Genomic DNA, 18,315 nt, shown 5'->3' with positions numbered 1-18,315 from the left:
TACAGCGAGAGTGCATGTGCGCGAGAAAGAAACGTTAACACTGACACCATTATGGTGGGACTTCCATCTCATCCGATCTGTTCATACAAGAGCCAACCTAAACGTGACCTCAACTATCCTTGTTTTCTCACACATAATTTCCGTGTAGAACCACGAACCGATTATTCACGCAATTGTTGTATTCCGTTCAATTGTTTAATTGTCCTCATAGGAACGTACGGTATCTATCCCATACGTAGGGTACACGACACACCATAAGAACGACTAATGTTGCTGGGGCTTTGTTCCTTATGTGAGTTACAAATATTTCATAAAAAACGATGCTCTGTAAGGTTGAACAACCTTCATTTATTAAATTACGGCTTCTAACGTCAAAGTTTTATATCAAACAGGTTCCAAAATCTGATCGGATACGTATGCAGACGTTGAGAGTTGTGTTAGTGGGTAACTTTTTCAGAGTAGCTGCAACTGGTCCATGAACAGATTGGAAGACTTCACAGAAATTAACCCATTTTAAGGTTCCTTAAACGCAGGCACATGTTCTTCTCAAGAGCTAACTCATACTTCGGAAAGAGAGCAAATCAAGCTATCATCGGAATCTGTCATCGATGACCAACAAATCTTTGGCCAAACGGTGTGGCCAAAAATCATATGAGTAATCGTAGCTCGGTGATGTGAACCGACCGAATAGTACAGTTTCTAGTTATTACAAGAGTATTTAACTTTTCGGTAATGCAGCACATCCTAACAAATCACCTACAATATCCTTCAAAAGAGTAGCACAGGAAAGAAGGTACTTGACCTCCCATTGGAGGGGACTCACTGAAAAAAATTGCACTAAAAGGTCGTACAATACGTCCGGATGAAAAATTCGAAGGAAGACAACTAAGATATCAACCAGACAGCTTGTATTCGGTTAGGCAATCCCGGACTTCGTATTTGATAGGGAGGTGTTTTGTACTGGATTCCAAGGGATCAATAAATAACTCAAACCTGCACGGGTCTATCAAACAAGGAATGGTGTTGAGCAAGCAGAACTCAACCAGTAGATAAACGGCTGTTATGGTCTCGATTATCTTAATGCAAAACTCCGAGAATAGCAAGAATAAATCAAAAAATAAAGTAAGTCTAGTTCAGAGTATCCGTTAAAGATGAATGGAACGTGTGATAAGGGGAGGAGCCGTAATAAAAAGCTTACCTGGGCGATAAGGTGCAATCTTCTGCTCCAATTTTTTCAAGAATGAAGGAGTAGTTTGAACTAAATGCTGGGAAAATGGCCAAAATTGAATAAATATTTTCAAAGTTGGAAAAGAACTCAGAATGCAAATAATTGCGGAGTATAAGTCTTAGGATCACCAAACAATGCGCTCCTTTACTTCCGAGTTCATTATGTCACCGTAGTTTATGTCTGACATAACGTAACGGAATCACCACCAGGAAAAGAGAGGAAGGTTTTATTTTTAAGACACCAGCAACGAGACTTGCAATAGTAAAAATTGGAACACAAGGACAAAAGGAAATCAAATAATCTATTTTAAAGATAGACCAGAGTCTAGTTCGAACCATGGAAGCCTGCGCACAAAGTTATTTCGACAGACTATCCAAAATAGCCCTAGTGTGTGAAACACATACCGATCCCGATTGCTGAAAAGTATTTATTGATCAAAGCAGGAAACAATGAAACAAGCTAGGTGTCTGATGGGTAAGTTATTAACTATGGATACAGGTTGGTGGAACTTTGTTCAGAGAGACTGCTATGGTTAGGCATCTATTTTCGGAGTTGCCCACCATGACATTATGTACAGGGTCGATGGTCCGTAGGCGTTTTACTCTGAGCCTTGTTCATCCACCATCCCGCGCAAAGAGGGAATGAGAATGAAAGGCGAGGAGGAATTAGAAAATCGGCAGGATGTCCAACTGGTGATTCCATAGATGAACTATGATACTCGGCAAACACCTTTGACGAAGGGGCAGTTATGGTTACCCAGTGGAGTGTCTGATGCAAGCTGTGGGATGAGCTGTCATAGTTACTTCTTTGTCGATATCGTGGATCCATATCAAACCACCGTCTTACGGAGAACATCTACTTCAGAGATGAACCTAACTGAAAATTGTTCAATTACTATGTAACGATCAATAGTAAGTCAATCTGCATTGTAGGATCGGTCCATCATAGCTGACCCCACCCTATTAAAAGTATCCAGTACATTCATCCTCTCACGTTCCAAGAGCCCGCCTTTTGTTGTAATAGTACAGGCCCATTCGCCTACGGACAAGACTCAAATTGTGCAGACATTGATGTTCATGAACTCATTTGTGCAAACAATCTCAACGTGTTTCTGAAAAGACATGTAGGGAGATCAGACGTCCTATATTTCATTGGTATAAACTCAGCTTTCCCCGTCCTGTTGTGATTTACCCGAAAGCTAACACTGAATGTTGTTGAGACTTCATTGACACTTCGTTACGTTTCATCACTTGGGGCTCAGGAGTGCTTGGGAGTCACGCTACGTTTGCTCTCGCTTAGGTGGGTGAGTGAAACGGCTGAATTATTAGACAGTTACTCGCCAGTTTTTTTTATTTTGTTCCGCGCGTCGCCGCTGAAGTAACTGTATGAATTGGTTTTATCGCATTCCACGTTTTCCTAATGTCACTCAAAAAGAGTTAACACCGTTAGATCTAAGTAAAATTGAAGCCCAGCAAATCAGCCTCCTTCCCAGTGATCGGCTCAACTGTTGTGCAAGCAAAACGATGGACACCAGCGGTCAACCGTGGTCATCGAAACAAGCGTGAAATAATGCGTGGTGGAATTCGTAAAAGTATCAGCGTAAATGTTGGTTATGCAAGATGACCAGAAAGTGAGATCTCCACATTTATCAAAATTGTGTTTGAATGACGTTCAATGAACTATGGATCCTGGGATAGAAGTATAAATTAACTGGAACTATGTCCGGAAAAATTAACCAATTAATGTCTTCGAGGTGACAGCGTAAGAGACGCGTAAGGTCAACACCTACCATTTGTCTGGTAAATGCAGAACCAAAGCACCGGTAAATGTGTGGGTTGGCGGCGACCTGAGTCAGTGAAGACAGTGACTTTCGCTCACGGTGACCCTGAATTATTGTAACAGACAAGATGAAATTCTGACGAAATACCTACCTTTGTGTGTCCATCGGTCTTGTGGATGCGTATAATACAGCCCTCCTTTGTTTTGAGATTAATTGATCCGGTGAACATGCAGGACTTACTGTTACGTGGGATACGACGATGGTGTTGTTGCCTTCCCCGCAATAAGTAAGACTGTCAAGATCGAAAAGTGACTGAAAGAGAAAATGTGGGCTGAAATGAAAGCGGCCATCAAACGTCTATTGGTTTCCTGTAATTCCACTGACTGGCTACCTCACTCTTAAGAAAAAGTAACAATGACAGCGAATGTAAAAATTGATTCTTGAAAGGTCTTTGAGAAAAATGTTTGCTGTCACTAACGTCGCACTAGCTCGAACATGTGCCAACTGAACAGCTAACACACATGAAGTGTAAAAAAGGCCTTTCTGCTTCGTTCAACTGCACAACAACAATGTACGGAAAGTTTAACTCAGAAAAACAATTTACTGAAGCCAGCATAACGAGCGGCGACAAATTCACATTGTGAAGGATCCACACTAAATTCTTATCCAAATCAGTCCAGTTAACTGCGGAAACAGCGCAGAATTCTGCCTAACAGTCGATTATAGCCCAACGTTTAGATAAGGAAGCTAAGTTGTTTGTAACGATGCTGCAAAGGAAGCACCCAAGATTAAAGGACAGAATTTCTGTCAGTCTCGCTGGCTCAAAGGAACCTCAGCCACCTGTTCTCATCTCGAAATGATCTGTAGATTTGAGTTTTCTCGGTGCTTCTGCACAGTTTTCATGGGTGCAATTGTACCTAACTTACTACTTCTAAGAACGAGCACTGAGAAGACATAAAGTGCCATCAGAGTTATCGGCTTTTAGTGAAAAACCTGTTAAGCTTGGTAGCTGATTTCATCACGATATTATACAGAGTTGCCAGTGTGTCGCAGAAACCAAATTCTGAGAGCAACTCGATAAATGGGTGTAAATCTGCGTGCGCCCAGTTCTTAATTTGCGCACTGTGGACACTCGCTATTGAGACTTTGCCCCAGGCAGTGTAGAAAGGCTCTCGGAAATCTCGTTTTGAACACCTGAATAGCTTGCATAACTAAATTCAAGTAGTTGTGTTGACCTCTAACGCAAGAGAACTCAAGTCACGAAGACTTGTCGGCACGGGAGTTGATGTAAACAGGGCTTGCATCTAGCTGTTGGTTACACTAACCAAACAACCGCATCTTCAGTGTGCCCAGATAAAACAAAGAAGAACAAGGGTGAAAGGCGGGATGTGAATCGTGTTATTACAGGATTCTGAACAGTTGACGGGCAGGAAAACAAGACAACTCGAGAATTGACCGTTTTGCTGCGAGCTTTTAGTTGCGAATCGAGCTAAATTGTTAGTCTGTAAAGGTGTGGCGGTGCGTCGGTATACAATCCACTGAAGAAGTTGGATTTCAACTACACAAACTGAGCTACAGACAACAAATAAGCGGTCTGTGCTGGGGTAATGAAGCACCAAAGTCCGCCGGTGCACGACTTCGCCCCACTGATGTCAGTCAATAGCTACCTATATTTCGGGTACTACCCAACAATCAATCAACCGAGCGGCTAGCCAAATTCGACTACCACAGTGAAATAATCGTGGAGCGCAGCGTTGAAAAGAGGCACACACGCATGTCCAAAGGACAACTGCCTCACTCGTGACACTGGGAAGCCAATACAAGTATAGAAAACGTCCGGTACAGATGGTGACTGTATTGTCGCAAACAACCAAACACACCAATGTTTGTAAACTCTATATTACGACTTCTGTCTCATGTACACAGGGAAAACGTGTACCATTTCCCTGAACCAAAGACCACATGACTGATTTAGAATGGGAAAACTATTAAAGCTCAGTGTAAAGGATAGGTGATACATTTAATGGTAACAGTTTCATGATTGGATCGGGCTGTTTATGTGGGCGGACAATGAATCTGACCTTCGGATGAATTATTGCGTCTGGAAAAGAAGTACCACCCTGCCACAACAAAACACGTGATTATTATTCTTCAACGTTATTTGCCTTCTGCTAGTGAGCGAGTCATCCAGAAGTGCTTGTGTATTCCGACATTTGTTTGTTAATTCGAAGAAGATTCCGTGCTGTAAAATGGCATTTTGACTACAATTGTCCCGTTGTCTCAGGCTGAGTATTCTGTTTATGTGTGACCACATGATTTTGCTGCAAGAACCCCAAAGAGGCCACTTCGTTTTAATCAAACCTATCATAGTTCAGGGCTAGATCTTTTCTGGTCATAATGACGGGGAAACTCTTCTGCTATGAATATAAAGTGGTCTCGACCTAAAACTGTCACCATGTCATGGTGGTCGGACTTCTGCGCTGCAATGATCCTGCAGGCTGTACTGGCTGGAACTGGGTTCCTAAAGATTCAACCAACGGGGAGTAACCCGACGAAGAACAGCGAGTTCCCGTACTGCGAGTAATCGTATCACTAGGCGGTCTGTAGGTAAAGTCGTCCTGTCCTCTGCGATAGGAGTGTGAAGGCAGTAAGATGTTCCCACCCAGGCGACCGGCACGTCCATATTTATGGAGGCAGCGATGCCCCTTTCCCCCGAGGGAGGACGGGTTAGAAAAGCTCGGCCCAAAAACCGCGCACTCCGATCGCCCAACGGTTGACCGTGACCGCCGGCGCATTATTCAATACGGTCGAAATACTTTCAAAACAAAAGGGCCACATGCTACGCAAAAGGCACCTGCTGTGCGCAGCCGCATCAGGAGTGAGACAGTAATGTCCTACTCCCTGCGCCCCCGGGCCAGGCCGGCCCCCAATAGCCAAGTGGGTCAGACTATTGAGTCATTGGCTCAGGGAAGGGTCCCCCATGAAAACCCTATATTCTCCCACTGCCCTGTGGGTCAGACTTTCGAGTCAAAGGTTCAAGGTGGGTTACCTCAACTAAACTCCCCTCTTCGGCCTGGGCAATCGAGAAGTATCGCTTGCTCTTGCAGCTCTTCGCTCACCGGCTTCCCCCGCATTCCCTCCAAACACATCGTACGGTGCAGTGCAATCAACCCATCTGCCAATCCCTTAGCCACTGTTCCGTGTCTCAACCATTGCCCAGAAAAATAAACCAAAACAATCATCTACTAAACTCAAAAGATCTGGCCCACGTTGCGACCTTCAATGTCCTAGTCTATTTCGAATTGGAAAACAAGCATTTTTTGCATGTTTCCCTCTCTATGGATGTTGTGTCTCCGAAACATGCACACAAGACCCCACTTCGGTCGTGCCCCTCAAGCCGCTTAGGAGCCCAGATGTTCCACATTTCACTTTTCGGGAATCCGGTGATCTTGACGCAATGGCTCGTGGCATTTACGGTGTAGGAGTTGAACTCAGCCCCAAGGCTGAAAGCACCTTACTGGACTGGATCCGTTTGCACTGGGGAATGTCTTCGCTGCAAGCAGCAGTTGTACACTGTTTCAACTGATCCGATAAACGGGTCAAAAAAGGCAGATGTCAATGAGACAATACGCGAAAAAGACTGAACAGCATTCATTCCCTCAATCGCCGTCTTGGGCGGTGGGCGGAGTACTTCAAAGAACAGTTCACCTGGTCTCCTCAAACACAACGGTTGGAAGAACCAAGCGGACCCGAATGGAACATCGACACCCACCCACCATCAGCAATTGAAAACCAGCGTGAGATTTCAATCCTGAAGCGCGACAAGGCACCTGGCTCGGATTGTTTACACCCCGCGCTCTTCAAATAAGGTGGAGAGGTCCCGGTGAAAAGTGTGACAACCACACTGCAGAAGATTTGGAACGAAAACAGAATACCAACCGGATTAAGATCCTCGACCACCATCCCAGTTTTCAAGAATGGATCCAGAACGTCGTATGAGCTTGTCTGTCAAGGGAAGAGTTTACATGGCGGTGGTGCGATCCCTACTGCTTTATGGATGAAAGACGTGGCCCCTATGCGCAGTGTTTGCCATCCGTGCCTCCGAAGTGTTGGTGAGGTCTGGTGGGAACATCGGATTACTAATGCTGAGGTATGCCAGATAGTCTTAGGAAGGAGCTCTCCCGCGACAGATGAATTACTCACGCTTCATAGGTTGTGCCGGTTGGGACATGTACTCCGCATGCCAGGAGACCGTCTGCCTCACAGAGCTCTTTTCTCCCAGCCCTGCGCTGAGTGGAAGCGACCTAGAGGTGGACAGTGCATGACCTGGCAACGAAACGCGAAAACAACAACCAGTAAACTTAGTCGGGTGGGCAACTGTCGCCTCCCTGGATGGGGACCTCGGGACTCAAATCATCCGTGTTTAATAACATTGGCGGAAATGGTCCAATCGCAGTCGGTGGCGCTCGTGTACCAAAGCTAACGCCTTCAATGCGTACCTGCCCGAGTTCCGAACAAACTGAAAATGCCTTCGCCTTCGAGGCTTGGTTGTATAATCAACTTTCCCGTTTTCCGATTATCAAAACTGTAGCAGCTGAAATCAATGTCCCTATGGCATAACTGAAAAACTGATTGAATTGAATTGGATTGATTGATAAAGTAGTCGTGAGTCGTTCGCTTGTAACATCCTTTCGGTGCCTAGCTACCATACCAATCGAAGTATGCACAAGGGCTGGGATACTACCAGGTTGTCCAAGCCTAGACAGGGGAAGCAGAGAGGCAGAAGTTGGGTTCGAACCACGGACCGCCCGGTCAGTGAATTCGCGCTCTAACCACTGAGCTCCACTAAGAATATGTAAACCATTCAGGACAGTATGGAGGTTTTCTACGGGAGAGTTCTATGAATGGTACAATTACCGTATTAGTGCCCCGAGTTCGATCAGTATACCGCAGCAGAATACCAAAGCAAGGCGTTGGTGTCATGTCTGATATCATCTCTTAGCTTCCAAATACAGTTAGAGTAACTGCTCTAGCATAATGTTCTGGAGGTAAAAAGCGATTTGACCAGATGAGGATTTCATGTAGCGAAATTCATTCTTTATTCTAATGTTAGCATTCCTCTAGTCCCTGGAAGTAACTTTATTCTTAAGCATAGGCCATGAATCCGAACTGACTGTCAAAAATACATAGAAGTCCAAACATTTCACCTGTCACATTCTAACATGTGACATATGAGGTGAACTTGAAGGTGAATAAAAATACTGAAGACGGCGCTCAGTGAAATGAGACAGAAACAAGTAAAGAACATAGACAATTCCAATAAGAATGCTATCCACTGACCAAGATACTTAAAATGTCCATGTTGGTGCGAAGGCGAAACTTTCTAGTAGGGAGTAGAGAAATTCGGTAGGAGATGCGATATTGATATGTCGATGCTTACTCAGTCAAACACCAAGCATTTCGTTGGAGAAAATCCATTCCACAAGATTACAAAATTTTACACGTAATTCTACACAATAAATACACCGGTAATGGTACACAGACATTACGCTCGAAGAGCAGTCATCCATCAGTGGTGGGCAAGTGAAGATCTCTCTCTGGATACCGCTGTAGTCGGTAAATTCTCCATTTGTGTGCACGATTAGTTACTGATGTTTTTACGCAAATTTGGTACTTCACAAGCAGACCCTGATGCCACTTTAGTTGATCACGGAGGGTTGTAACCCACCTCAGGGAACAGTCAAACGGCCAAAGACGACTTAATAAACAATGACACGTTTACCGAAAACCGCGACCAGGAGACAGCCTTGCTTGTGAGAAGACACAACACACAACTAAATCGCACTACCCGTTGCGGGACAAACCAATCAAAGTGGCGTCACATTTAAATAACAAAGCTTACTAACGATAGCAACGAAGGATACAACAAGCAAAACCCGAAGCAGTGAATCATAGCTAATGAACACGTTTCAGAAGTACCGCCCAAGAGCGAGGACAATATATGGGACGCTAACACAAGATGGTTGCAGTGCGAATCAGTCGACTCAGGTGTTACAAACAAGAGAAAATGTGAGGGACTTGTCATTGAAAAGGCAGGTCACGAGCAAGGGGGATAGCAACGAATAAACTTGGTCAAAGTGTACAAGGGGCAAAACCCCGAATTTGAAATCAGTACCGATGCTAACTGTACAAGTGTTGGGATAGACAACCGTGTCACAGGGCTCTAGTAAACTACTCACAGACCAAGTGGAAACCTGAAGTTTGTGACAGTGGATTGTCCCCGCTGGGGTAATACCGATTATTGTCTGCTTGAATCTGCTGTCCTTTAATTGTAGGAGCAACCAGATGGCTGGTTGAGAAGAATATTGGGGAAGGGTTAAATCCGATACCCTTAATACTAAACACTGTTTGTCAGAAGCGACAGCAACCAGTAAAATTGGTTTGGTCCCTGATTCAGATACAGCATCCGCGACGACTGACAAAAGTGTGCGAGCCGAATCCCGTTCCAACGCAACTGCGCTTAGGCGACGAAACACCAGATTTTCTGTCCGTGTTACATGCAACCCGGTTGCCAATTTGATAGGCATCAACAAAAGCTCAAATTCTGATTCACGGTCCCCAGAAAAACAACCTGGACGCCACTGGTGATAGAGCCATGTGCCAGAATCACTGTCGGAATGTATTCCAACTAGGGCCCAATTCTTCCCATCAATGGAACAGGCTGAAATTGAAGTGGACCAGTTCGAGAGACTTTGATGGCCACCTAGATCCACTGTTTTCATGTCACTAAGTCGCCAAACAAATCGGGCGTCAAACACTTCAAGTAGTACGTGGCAACAGCTCTCGGGCAAAAATAGAGAAATCCAAATTTTGCTGTCGAAAGAACCGAAAATGGTACAGTGGAGTGATTTGCAACGATCGCTCTTTAACTTGTGCGGGTTGGGTAATGGTAAGGTCGAAACGTCCACCAGCGATGCTATGAACGGCAAACATGTGGTAACGTAACTGAACTGGTACAACGTAACAAGATGTGAGCTACTACTTTCGAACAGTTCACCAACGACCAAACCAAAAGCAGCTTCACAGGAACCAGATGATGGTGGTGTTAAAATACGAATGAACGTAGTCACATCGGAAATCAGTTTCTTCCGCCACACAACAGGACAGTGATTGGATCCCTTCGGATTGTAAAATAAAATCAATTCATGTGAATCTAGGGCGGCAGCCAACAAATGAACCACAACCGACGTCTCATGCTGCAGAGAGCTGCAGGTTAGCAGTGGGTCTGAATGCAAAAGATCGACGCATTCTAAACTTTCCAGAGAACCGCACGATTGTGGAGTGTGTTCTTGAATCGACGCCTTCGGGGTAGAAGCTTCAAGAGAAACCTGACCTAAAATGAAAGGAGGTGATGTTCCACTTAGTTCTGCTTACTTACTATCAATTTGGTCGTTCAATGCATTAGATTCCAAAAGAATCTTTCCCGTAGTTGGCATATGTTTTCTTTCTACTTTCTAGGCACGCTAGCACAGCGAAAACCATACAGGAAATACCTTTAGTAGTTTGCGCTTAAATTCGAGTTCGCGTTGAAGCAACCTGACCCTTTCTTTTAATTCATCCGCAGTGCCACTACTCATAGCGGTGCATGGCAACATGCTAATAGTTCAAAAGGTTATGGGAACAAATGCAAAGGTAAACGGGAATTATGAACGTATGAATTAATGACGTAAGTGCTGTATTCATTGCAGTTTTCTGTGGGAGAAGGGACATACCAGAGAGAAAGACAACACAGTAAAAAAACTCTAGGTTGTGAATAAACAGTAGCGTGAGGGACCAATATACTCGGACGCATCAACCCGATAATTTATTGAAACAAAGCATTCAACCGATGGATCTTACTAAACAGTGAGTGTCCCGAATAGCCACCACACAACATACCAGACGGCCATCGTGGACACTTATCGCAATCAAAGCATTTAGAGGTTAGGTGGTGACCAACGTATTCAAAGCGTATCTCGCCTTCATGAGTCGTGATCAAGTGATCATTCTAGCCCATCATTCTCTCGGATGCCGTTGAATCCTTTTCAAAACACAAGTCCGGATGAGGCATTCTAAGATGATTAACTATAAAAGTCTCGAAGGCCACAACAGCCTCAGAGCTGACGACCCGATCTGCATTGCTGTCTTCAATTTTCATATCCGATCGAAGGATAACACCTAGGTCCCAAGTGGAGGTTTCCTGTCTGTACTCTCTGCCATTTATTATGTGCTCTGTACAGTGGGCCTGACCCCATGGGAGGGTGCGCCCCACCGGTGCCGAACATAATTTGGCCTGACAGTGAGTGTGGGTTTAGGAAACGGGTAACACCTAGAGTCGGAAATGTCCGAGGATTCGTTCAGTTGATCCGTGCGACCGATCCCCAGAAACCGCCTGTGAGCGAAACCATCAAGGATCATCTTCGTGATCATCTCCAATGAAGAACAACAATTCTTCTGACCAACTGTTGCTATTCAGTTGGACCCTGGTACTGAAGCCAAACCCTGGACGGTGGAACTCTCTTCGGCCCCCGATATTTAAAACTGCACTTGTTCTCTCAAGCGCCACCGAAATTCCGGCCCAGGTGACATCATGCCCGCATTGTTCAAGGATGGGGATGAAGTCCTCAGTCAGCGCTTTTCTGGACTGTTTGTCTGCATTTAGGAAAGGAAAATGGCCCAGACAACTGGGGAAAATCGGTGAGAGTACCCGAAGTACGGTTATCACGTGCTGATCAGCTTGACCCCGGTCACAACGATTCTCCACATCACTTCTCCTTCGCCACCTTATGATGTCCCAGGAAGCACTGAATCGAGAGCAGCAAGCAGGATTCCGCGCTATTAGGGGTTGTGTTGATCAATTCTTCAGACTGCCTCAGACGCTAGAACAACACCGTACGTATAAACGATCCACAATTTTAGTATTCGTGGGTTTTCAAGGCGCAAAGTGGTGTTCGTTAAACAATTCCTGTTTAATTTCGCGATCAACTATAAAGCGAGAAAAACACCCCATGCTCAAATAGCCGCTGACGAAACCTTGTCGAGTAGAAATATGTAAACAATATCGTTCTGATCTTCGAAACGAAGACGCAAGTGTATTTAGGTGAACCGACCAAAGCAACTCCATCCTTTGGCATGCGTTTTGCACCCACAAAGTGTAAGGTCATACTGAACAAGCCACCTACGAGTCAGAGAGAGACACTCTTAGTTGTGGGGCATTTTACATACTTTCGAAGTTGTACTAGTTTCAACTGTAGTCAAATAAAGGCAAGTAAGGCTCGAGTCGCGTTCACTAATTTAAGACACCCATGGTGTCAAATCGGCATAACCATGAATCTCAAGAGACGTATGTACCGAACTACAGTACGGGCTGTCTTGTATGGCTGAGTCATGGTCTCTTCGAGCAGCGAAACTGAGACATATTCATGTCTTCGACAACCGTTTCCCAAGAACCATAGCTCATTAGATTTGTGCCCACGAATCCGTAAATCAGAAAGCGAGTATTCGGTTGTGAAGCGAAGACTTCCACCGAACAATGTGTTCAGCACCAAACCATCGTTTACCGAAGAGAGTGTTGTTTCCGACCTCTGCACCTCGACCTCCCCTGCCTAGGTCTGGGTATAACATTAAGGTGTCAAGTAACACAAACCTATGTTTGAGCCCGGGCCGGTTGAGGCACTATGTAGGACATTACCTAAGAAGGCCGATAAGTGAAGTCAGAAGCATTTAATCCCCGTTGAGATGGGATCCACAGTCTCCAACAGACAATGCCCATCTGGATATCATCAGGATTTATAAATTTTGGAAGCATTGCTACAGTTACTGGGATACGAGACGAGTAGACGCCTCCTTGGATGCTGGAAACATAGATTAGGTATAACGAGTCGATTGAATGCGAAAAGTTGATCAACCGATTGTACCTCCCACTGAAATTCCCACAGAGGGTATCCCTTGAAACCAAAGTTCTTGTGTTTCAGTCGTCCACAATCATCAGGATATCGCGATTGATCACTCTTTGTAGCTCATCGCATAAACTGTCACTGAAAGAGGTCTGACAAAGAAATGAGACGCCCGATCCACTGCAGGGCCTTCAAAACGAGCTGTCGTAATTTTTCAATACTGGATCCGAAGAGAGTAAGGTGTGATGGGCGCATTTGCTAAGGGAAACAGCTACATCGTGCAGGAGAGAGTTATAATTCGAACAGCCATGTTGCGATCAGTAGGAAGTTTTATCCTAGGTACCCTGCGAACAGAAACCAGTAACATATGTCCCTGAAAGATACGCAATGACGGCTTGGTACGGCGACACTCTGGCTTCCCACATCAGGCAGAGCGTGGCCATCCCGGTAACGTGTATGCAACGTGCTGCTGATTTCGAGGGGAGATGACAAAGTCCAGGATCGCACATCTGTCATCAGAGGAAGTGTCACGTACCGGGAACGACGTAGCAGGAAAAATGCTCCGAAGCTAGGATATGGTCGTGAAGCAATACAGCGGTTTGCGTGGGAGCGACGATCCAAGCGACGCACGACTTTCGTTCGAAGGTACGACTCTAGCCTTGGCATAAACGAACGCAGAATGCAAGGTAGCGAAAACGGGTGGGGAGCAGAATCGTTGGAAGACGCTGAAATATAGGTATATTTTATCAGCCCATTCCGTCAGATCTAGCGTTTGTTCGAGATCACTGCTCTAACCCCTACATATCCAAATGCGACTAGAAGGGCAGCCAGGTTCCGTGGTTGCCGCTCGCCGTCACATGGTTCGTACGCCAATTCGGTAGGACTCAGTACTGACCAGGAGTCCATGGTGTCCTGGTGGAATGTGAAGCCCTCTATGGCGATGGGAACGATCAATACTAACCAAGAAACTAATCGAGACCAAACGAGAAAACCTAGTGTCAGATGCACCAGCACCAGAAAAGCTCAGTGACTCCACGAGACTGGTAAACCATGTCCGACATGAAACAACAGACTGTAGCCCACCGCCACTACCTCAGCTAAGTAACAAGGCCGATTTAATCATGACGGTGGAATCCTATCTCACTGCTCCCTAGGAATGCTTATCGCTTATGAGAAGCCTGGCTGCAACCCCATAATGTGTGGACATTTCTCCAGGGTGGTACGCAAGAAGACAATCCAACATCCGCGACCCCTAAAGCCTATTGTGGCCACCACTGAAACAAAATCCGTGTTCAACGCACTCTTCAACTCGAAGGGTAGCGCACTCGCATTCAACGAAACGCTTCGCACTGAGACGGTGCTAATGCGAGATGGTCTAGAATTGATCCGGGTACGACGAACCAATGGTCAAGCCGATCCGTTTACACAGGGTTTTCAGGTGATGAGCCGGAGGCTGAATTTGATGGGCACCCCTGTCAATAGTTTTACTGATTATGACAGTGGCGGTCCGGGAAACTCGGCTTTACACACGGAGCAGTCAACACACTAAGATGCCTGTTTAAGTCCTCAAACATCAGGAGTATGCTGAGAAAAGATACGAGCCTATGTTGGTGATAGTGCCCTTCCCATCGATGGTTGCAACAGCAAAAACGTGGATGACGAGTGGGATAAGGGACACGGCGACTGTTATAAGAGAGTAAACTTCGTTCCGATGTGATCGTCTTAAGGGGTGGTGGAGGTGCGTTACTTTACCTCCGAGAGAAATACTCTATCATTCCCATTATCCCAGCCGAACCGGAGGATATACGCAAGGGCGCTTAATGTAAAGTGAAACCCTCGAAAGTGCAGCATGATGAACTTCATTTTTGCGATAAAGCTCCTAGCAGCACACGCAGTCCAGAAAACGGGTCTTCCGGTTATGACAATTATATAACAAGCTAATAATCACCTAGTACGGTTAGTTGATCACTCGCACCAGGAGAACCGCCGTATGACTATTTTTGCGGTTAGCTGGAGATTAAATAACCGACCATGAACCGCGTTGATGTTTTGTAACCAACTGATAACTGTCAGACAACCGTGTTAGCCGATGGGTCGTTGCCAAGCTATTAGACATGAGTTTGCTGAGATATTATTGGACTTCAGCGTCCGACAATGTTCTCCACAACAAACTGTTAATACAGCTCTTCCGAGAAGGTACACAGGGAATCGCCTTTAGAAAGACCGGCCATAGCGATGTCCCTCAAGGCTCTGTCCTGGAACTAACGTTATTGTTCACACCATCGACCTGCCTGGAATCCTTCGACTACGAATATCACTATTACCACAACTTTTCGGTTTTTCATTTTGTGACCTGTGAGGAGTTCATGAAAGGCTCCGTAAGATTTTACTAATAAATAGAACCTTTATTTGGTTTATATACACTGCAACAGCGCTTTTAAGTGTTTGTTCCAGTCGCTCTCTGTCTTTGCGTAAGGAGTAACGCTTTTTAAAATATAATCCCCGGTGACTTACACGGTCTCAATATGCATGTGATGGGAGTGTTGCTGACACAAATCAGTGATACCTAAAGCGCCATTCAGCGACTATGTATAACTATACAGTCGAAAATGCGGTATTTATCGTGCAGGTCCAAATTGTATGTGATGAACTAACGATAAATTGTTTCCGAGGTTGTGGTACTAGCATCAGCCTTCGACTACCTTGCTTGACGTACGCGGACAATGGGAAGTTGTGGCTGGATGTTTGAAACCACGACTACTCATACCTCTAACAGCTCGACAGGACCTGAATCACCTGCCTGAAATGCCACCAGTTGCGTAACTTCCTATCATTCCGGACAAATACATACACATACACCGGCAACGAAGTAGACGTCGATAAATTTCACGTAGATAAGATATTATATGGAATATATCTGGAAGCGAGCTGCCCCGAGCAATCGAAATTCACGTGGGTGAGGCACATGCCACGGGTTGGATACGGGTAAAACGGAACGCCCTGATTGACCAGAAATTGAGCCAATCAGGATGGAATATTTACACCTCTCGCTTCCCGACCCATTAGAAAGATTCTAACATGACGCTCGCCGAAAATTTCTCTGAAACCGTGGTTCGAAGGAGGAAAACGTTTTGCCCCCCCCCCCCCCCCGCACTGACCTTGACCGGCCCCCCTTTGATTGTACTTTTCGCTCCTTCCGGTTTCGGTTCGGGTTATTACACGTGCGTTGTTGCTACACTCCGGTCTTCTTCCTTGTTCCACCCGACCTGTGCGCATGTGTACTGTGTATACTGTGTGGATTCATTAATACCAGCCCGTATATCTGCACATTTCAGAACTGACGTGTGCCGTCCTCTCGAACGTCGAATACCGCTGACTTCCTGACATCCCACGCTACAAATGGCTGCTATGGATGATCATGAGAATGCGGAGGATGATTTTGTGGAGAATTTAGCTCGCCAAAGTTTTTTCTCGTTCAATGCATTTCAGGTCGCTTTGAAAGAGTACCAGACGAAACCTTTCGTTGTTTTCGCCTGAATAAACGCCAAAAAGAGGAGCAATTCGCTACTTTTGTATGAAAAAGCCTCCTACCGTTGCAGCGCACGTCGTACTGATTGTCCGGCAAGGTTCCACGTTCGCCGACACCATTACTGCTTAAGGGTTACTTCCTACTACCACAACCATCCACGCAGCAAGTTTATTTTTGACAGGCTCCCCATCAACCGGCGACTGACAAATGATGAATTAAACGAGTGTTCTACCCTTTTGAAATACGGTGCTCCGTCTTCGGAGATTCGGCAGTACGTCGCCGACCACTTTGGAAAGGTACTCACTATCACGGATGTGCGTAACTATCGCGTCAAGTGTCTACCCCCATTGTTAGTAGGTCGTTGGTCACCTTTTAGTTGGTTTCTTAAATGACATGTCGTCCATCACAGCCAAGTTTCGAGAATGCGGTCGCGTGCTGCTGGCGGAATCGGAGGGTGGCAGATATAATCACCTGTGCTTTTCTCCAACGCAGCAGATAGCACTATTTAGACGTTTCCCGGACGTTGTAAACGTTGATGCTACACACGTTACTAACCGTCTTGAGTAAATAAATTTCGAGCCACTAACGTTCGCTGTTAAGTTACAAGCTTTATACTTTCCTTGTGACAGATGGCATGGGGATCGGTCGACCCGTAATGTATGCCTTTGTCGAAAGCGAGCGTTTTGCGCCATTGCGCAAGCTAATCAGCTTGTTCAAGGATATGATGGGTGGATAATATGCAGTCAAAACTTTCGTCATTGGCAAAATGCCTTCACAGATGCAGGCTGCCAAAGCTCTATTTGGCTGCGACGTAATAGTGTGCCATTTTCACGCACGGCAAGCCATCCAGAAGCACATATGTTTCATAGCTTTGGAGTAACTTTTGCAGACTATTTACAACCACAGTCGACACATATTCCACCGCATGACTCGCTTTGATAATGCAGCTGAGTAAGTGACTGTGCACCAAACACTAATCCCGTAGATTTCGCCACGATTTGCAAATCTCGAGGAGAACAGATCCCAGTTTTGTCTCTTATTTGACTGCCCACTGGCTCCACATCACTCGAAAGTGGGCCATTCATGCACAACGTGGGTTGGTACATTTTGGGAATGTGACCAACAACCGCCTGGAGAAGGCCAACGGGCGTTTGAAGAGGCGCGTGCATCAATCACATAGCCTCGAGCATGCCGTTCTGAAGGTCGCTCATCACAGCGAATAGCTAATGCGGGAATATGAAATGCACACCACTTATTGTTGAGACCGTCGAGAAATTCGGGAGGGAAACATCAACGTTCCACGTGTGGTTTCGCGGAAGACGACATACGCCGCTAATCAGGTTCTCGGGCACATTTATATATGCACGCCAAATCTGCTATACAAGCAGACAGATCGATTCAAGGTGAGAAGCCCGTTTTTAGTAACAGTCAGTGTGTGGTACAAACCCCCAAATGTTCTCAGGCAGTAAACACGTGCACGTGCATATTTTGAGAATCAATATGGCTGCCTCTGGTGTTAGATGGCAAATGGTGGGTCTAGAGATGCGCCATGAGCGAAATACTTGTTTGGCCCCGTAGCCCAATCATTCACACATACATATAGCACCGGTGCACCTCTACTTGATAGTGGTTCACACCAATGCTTCGTGTTCGTTTAGCCCTAGTACACAGGCTCTGAACATCTCCATTCTACTCCCATTGCCCAAGAGGTACCTGATGATTCATTTGCTCCCGCGACTTGCCGTTTCCAGTGGCTGTTTGCTGTTCGCTTGTTCAAAATGACTGAGCTGTTTTACTGGCCTGACTTTCCCCCGACCGGATAAAATATCTGGTAGCTGGAGTT

The 18,315-nt window shown here is 45.6% G+C and overlaps 3 protein-coding genes across 3 annotated transcripts in view; 1 reads left to right on the top strand and 2 right to left on the bottom strand.

Moving 5' to 3' along the window:
- Positions 1–3,237, bottom strand: part of T265_05558 (hypothetical protein) — a gene marked incomplete at both ends in the record, with an annotated part of 28,095 nt that extends 24,858 nt beyond the window's left edge. The window contains 3 exons of the mRNA XM_009170599.1: positions 1,199–1,265; positions 3,018–3,113; positions 3,160–3,237. Of these exons, the coding sequence (XP_009168863.1) occupies positions 1,199–1,265; positions 3,018–3,113; positions 3,160–3,237 (241 nt within the window). The remainder of the gene's footprint in view (positions 1–1,198; positions 1,266–3,017; positions 3,114–3,159) is intronic.
- Positions 3,238–9,052: 5,815 nt separating this feature from the next.
- T265_05557 (hypothetical protein) lies at positions 9,053–10,663 on the bottom strand (the record flags this gene model as incomplete). The annotated part of the gene is made up of 3 exons (XM_009170598.1): positions 9,053–10,401; positions 10,447–10,522; positions 10,562–10,663. 3 exons carry the CDS (start codon positions 10,661–10,663, stop codon positions 9,053–9,055), a joined length of 1,527 nt encoding a protein of 508 aa, XP_009168862.1.
- A 3,436-nt stretch (positions 10,664–14,099) lies between these two features.
- Positions 14,100–14,492, top strand: T265_05556 (hypothetical protein; the record flags this gene model as incomplete). The annotated part of the gene is made up of 1 exon (XM_009170597.1): positions 14,100–14,492. The coding sequence occupies one exon, from the start codon at positions 14,100–14,102 to the stop codon at positions 14,490–14,492; it is 393 nt and encodes a 130-aa protein (XP_009168861.1).
- Positions 14,493–18,315: the final 3,823 nt, after the last annotated feature.

Source organism: Opisthorchis viverrini (genome assembly GCF_000715545.1).
Source record: "Opisthorchis viverrini unplaced genomic scaffold opera_v5_104, whole genome shotgun sequence".
Classification (NCBI taxonomy): Eukaryota; Metazoa; Platyhelminthes; class Trematoda; order Opisthorchiida; family Opisthorchiidae; genus Opisthorchis; species Opisthorchis viverrini.
The sequence above is the reverse complement of the archived record's forward strand: the minus strand, read 5'-3'. Positions and strand labels throughout refer to the sequence as shown.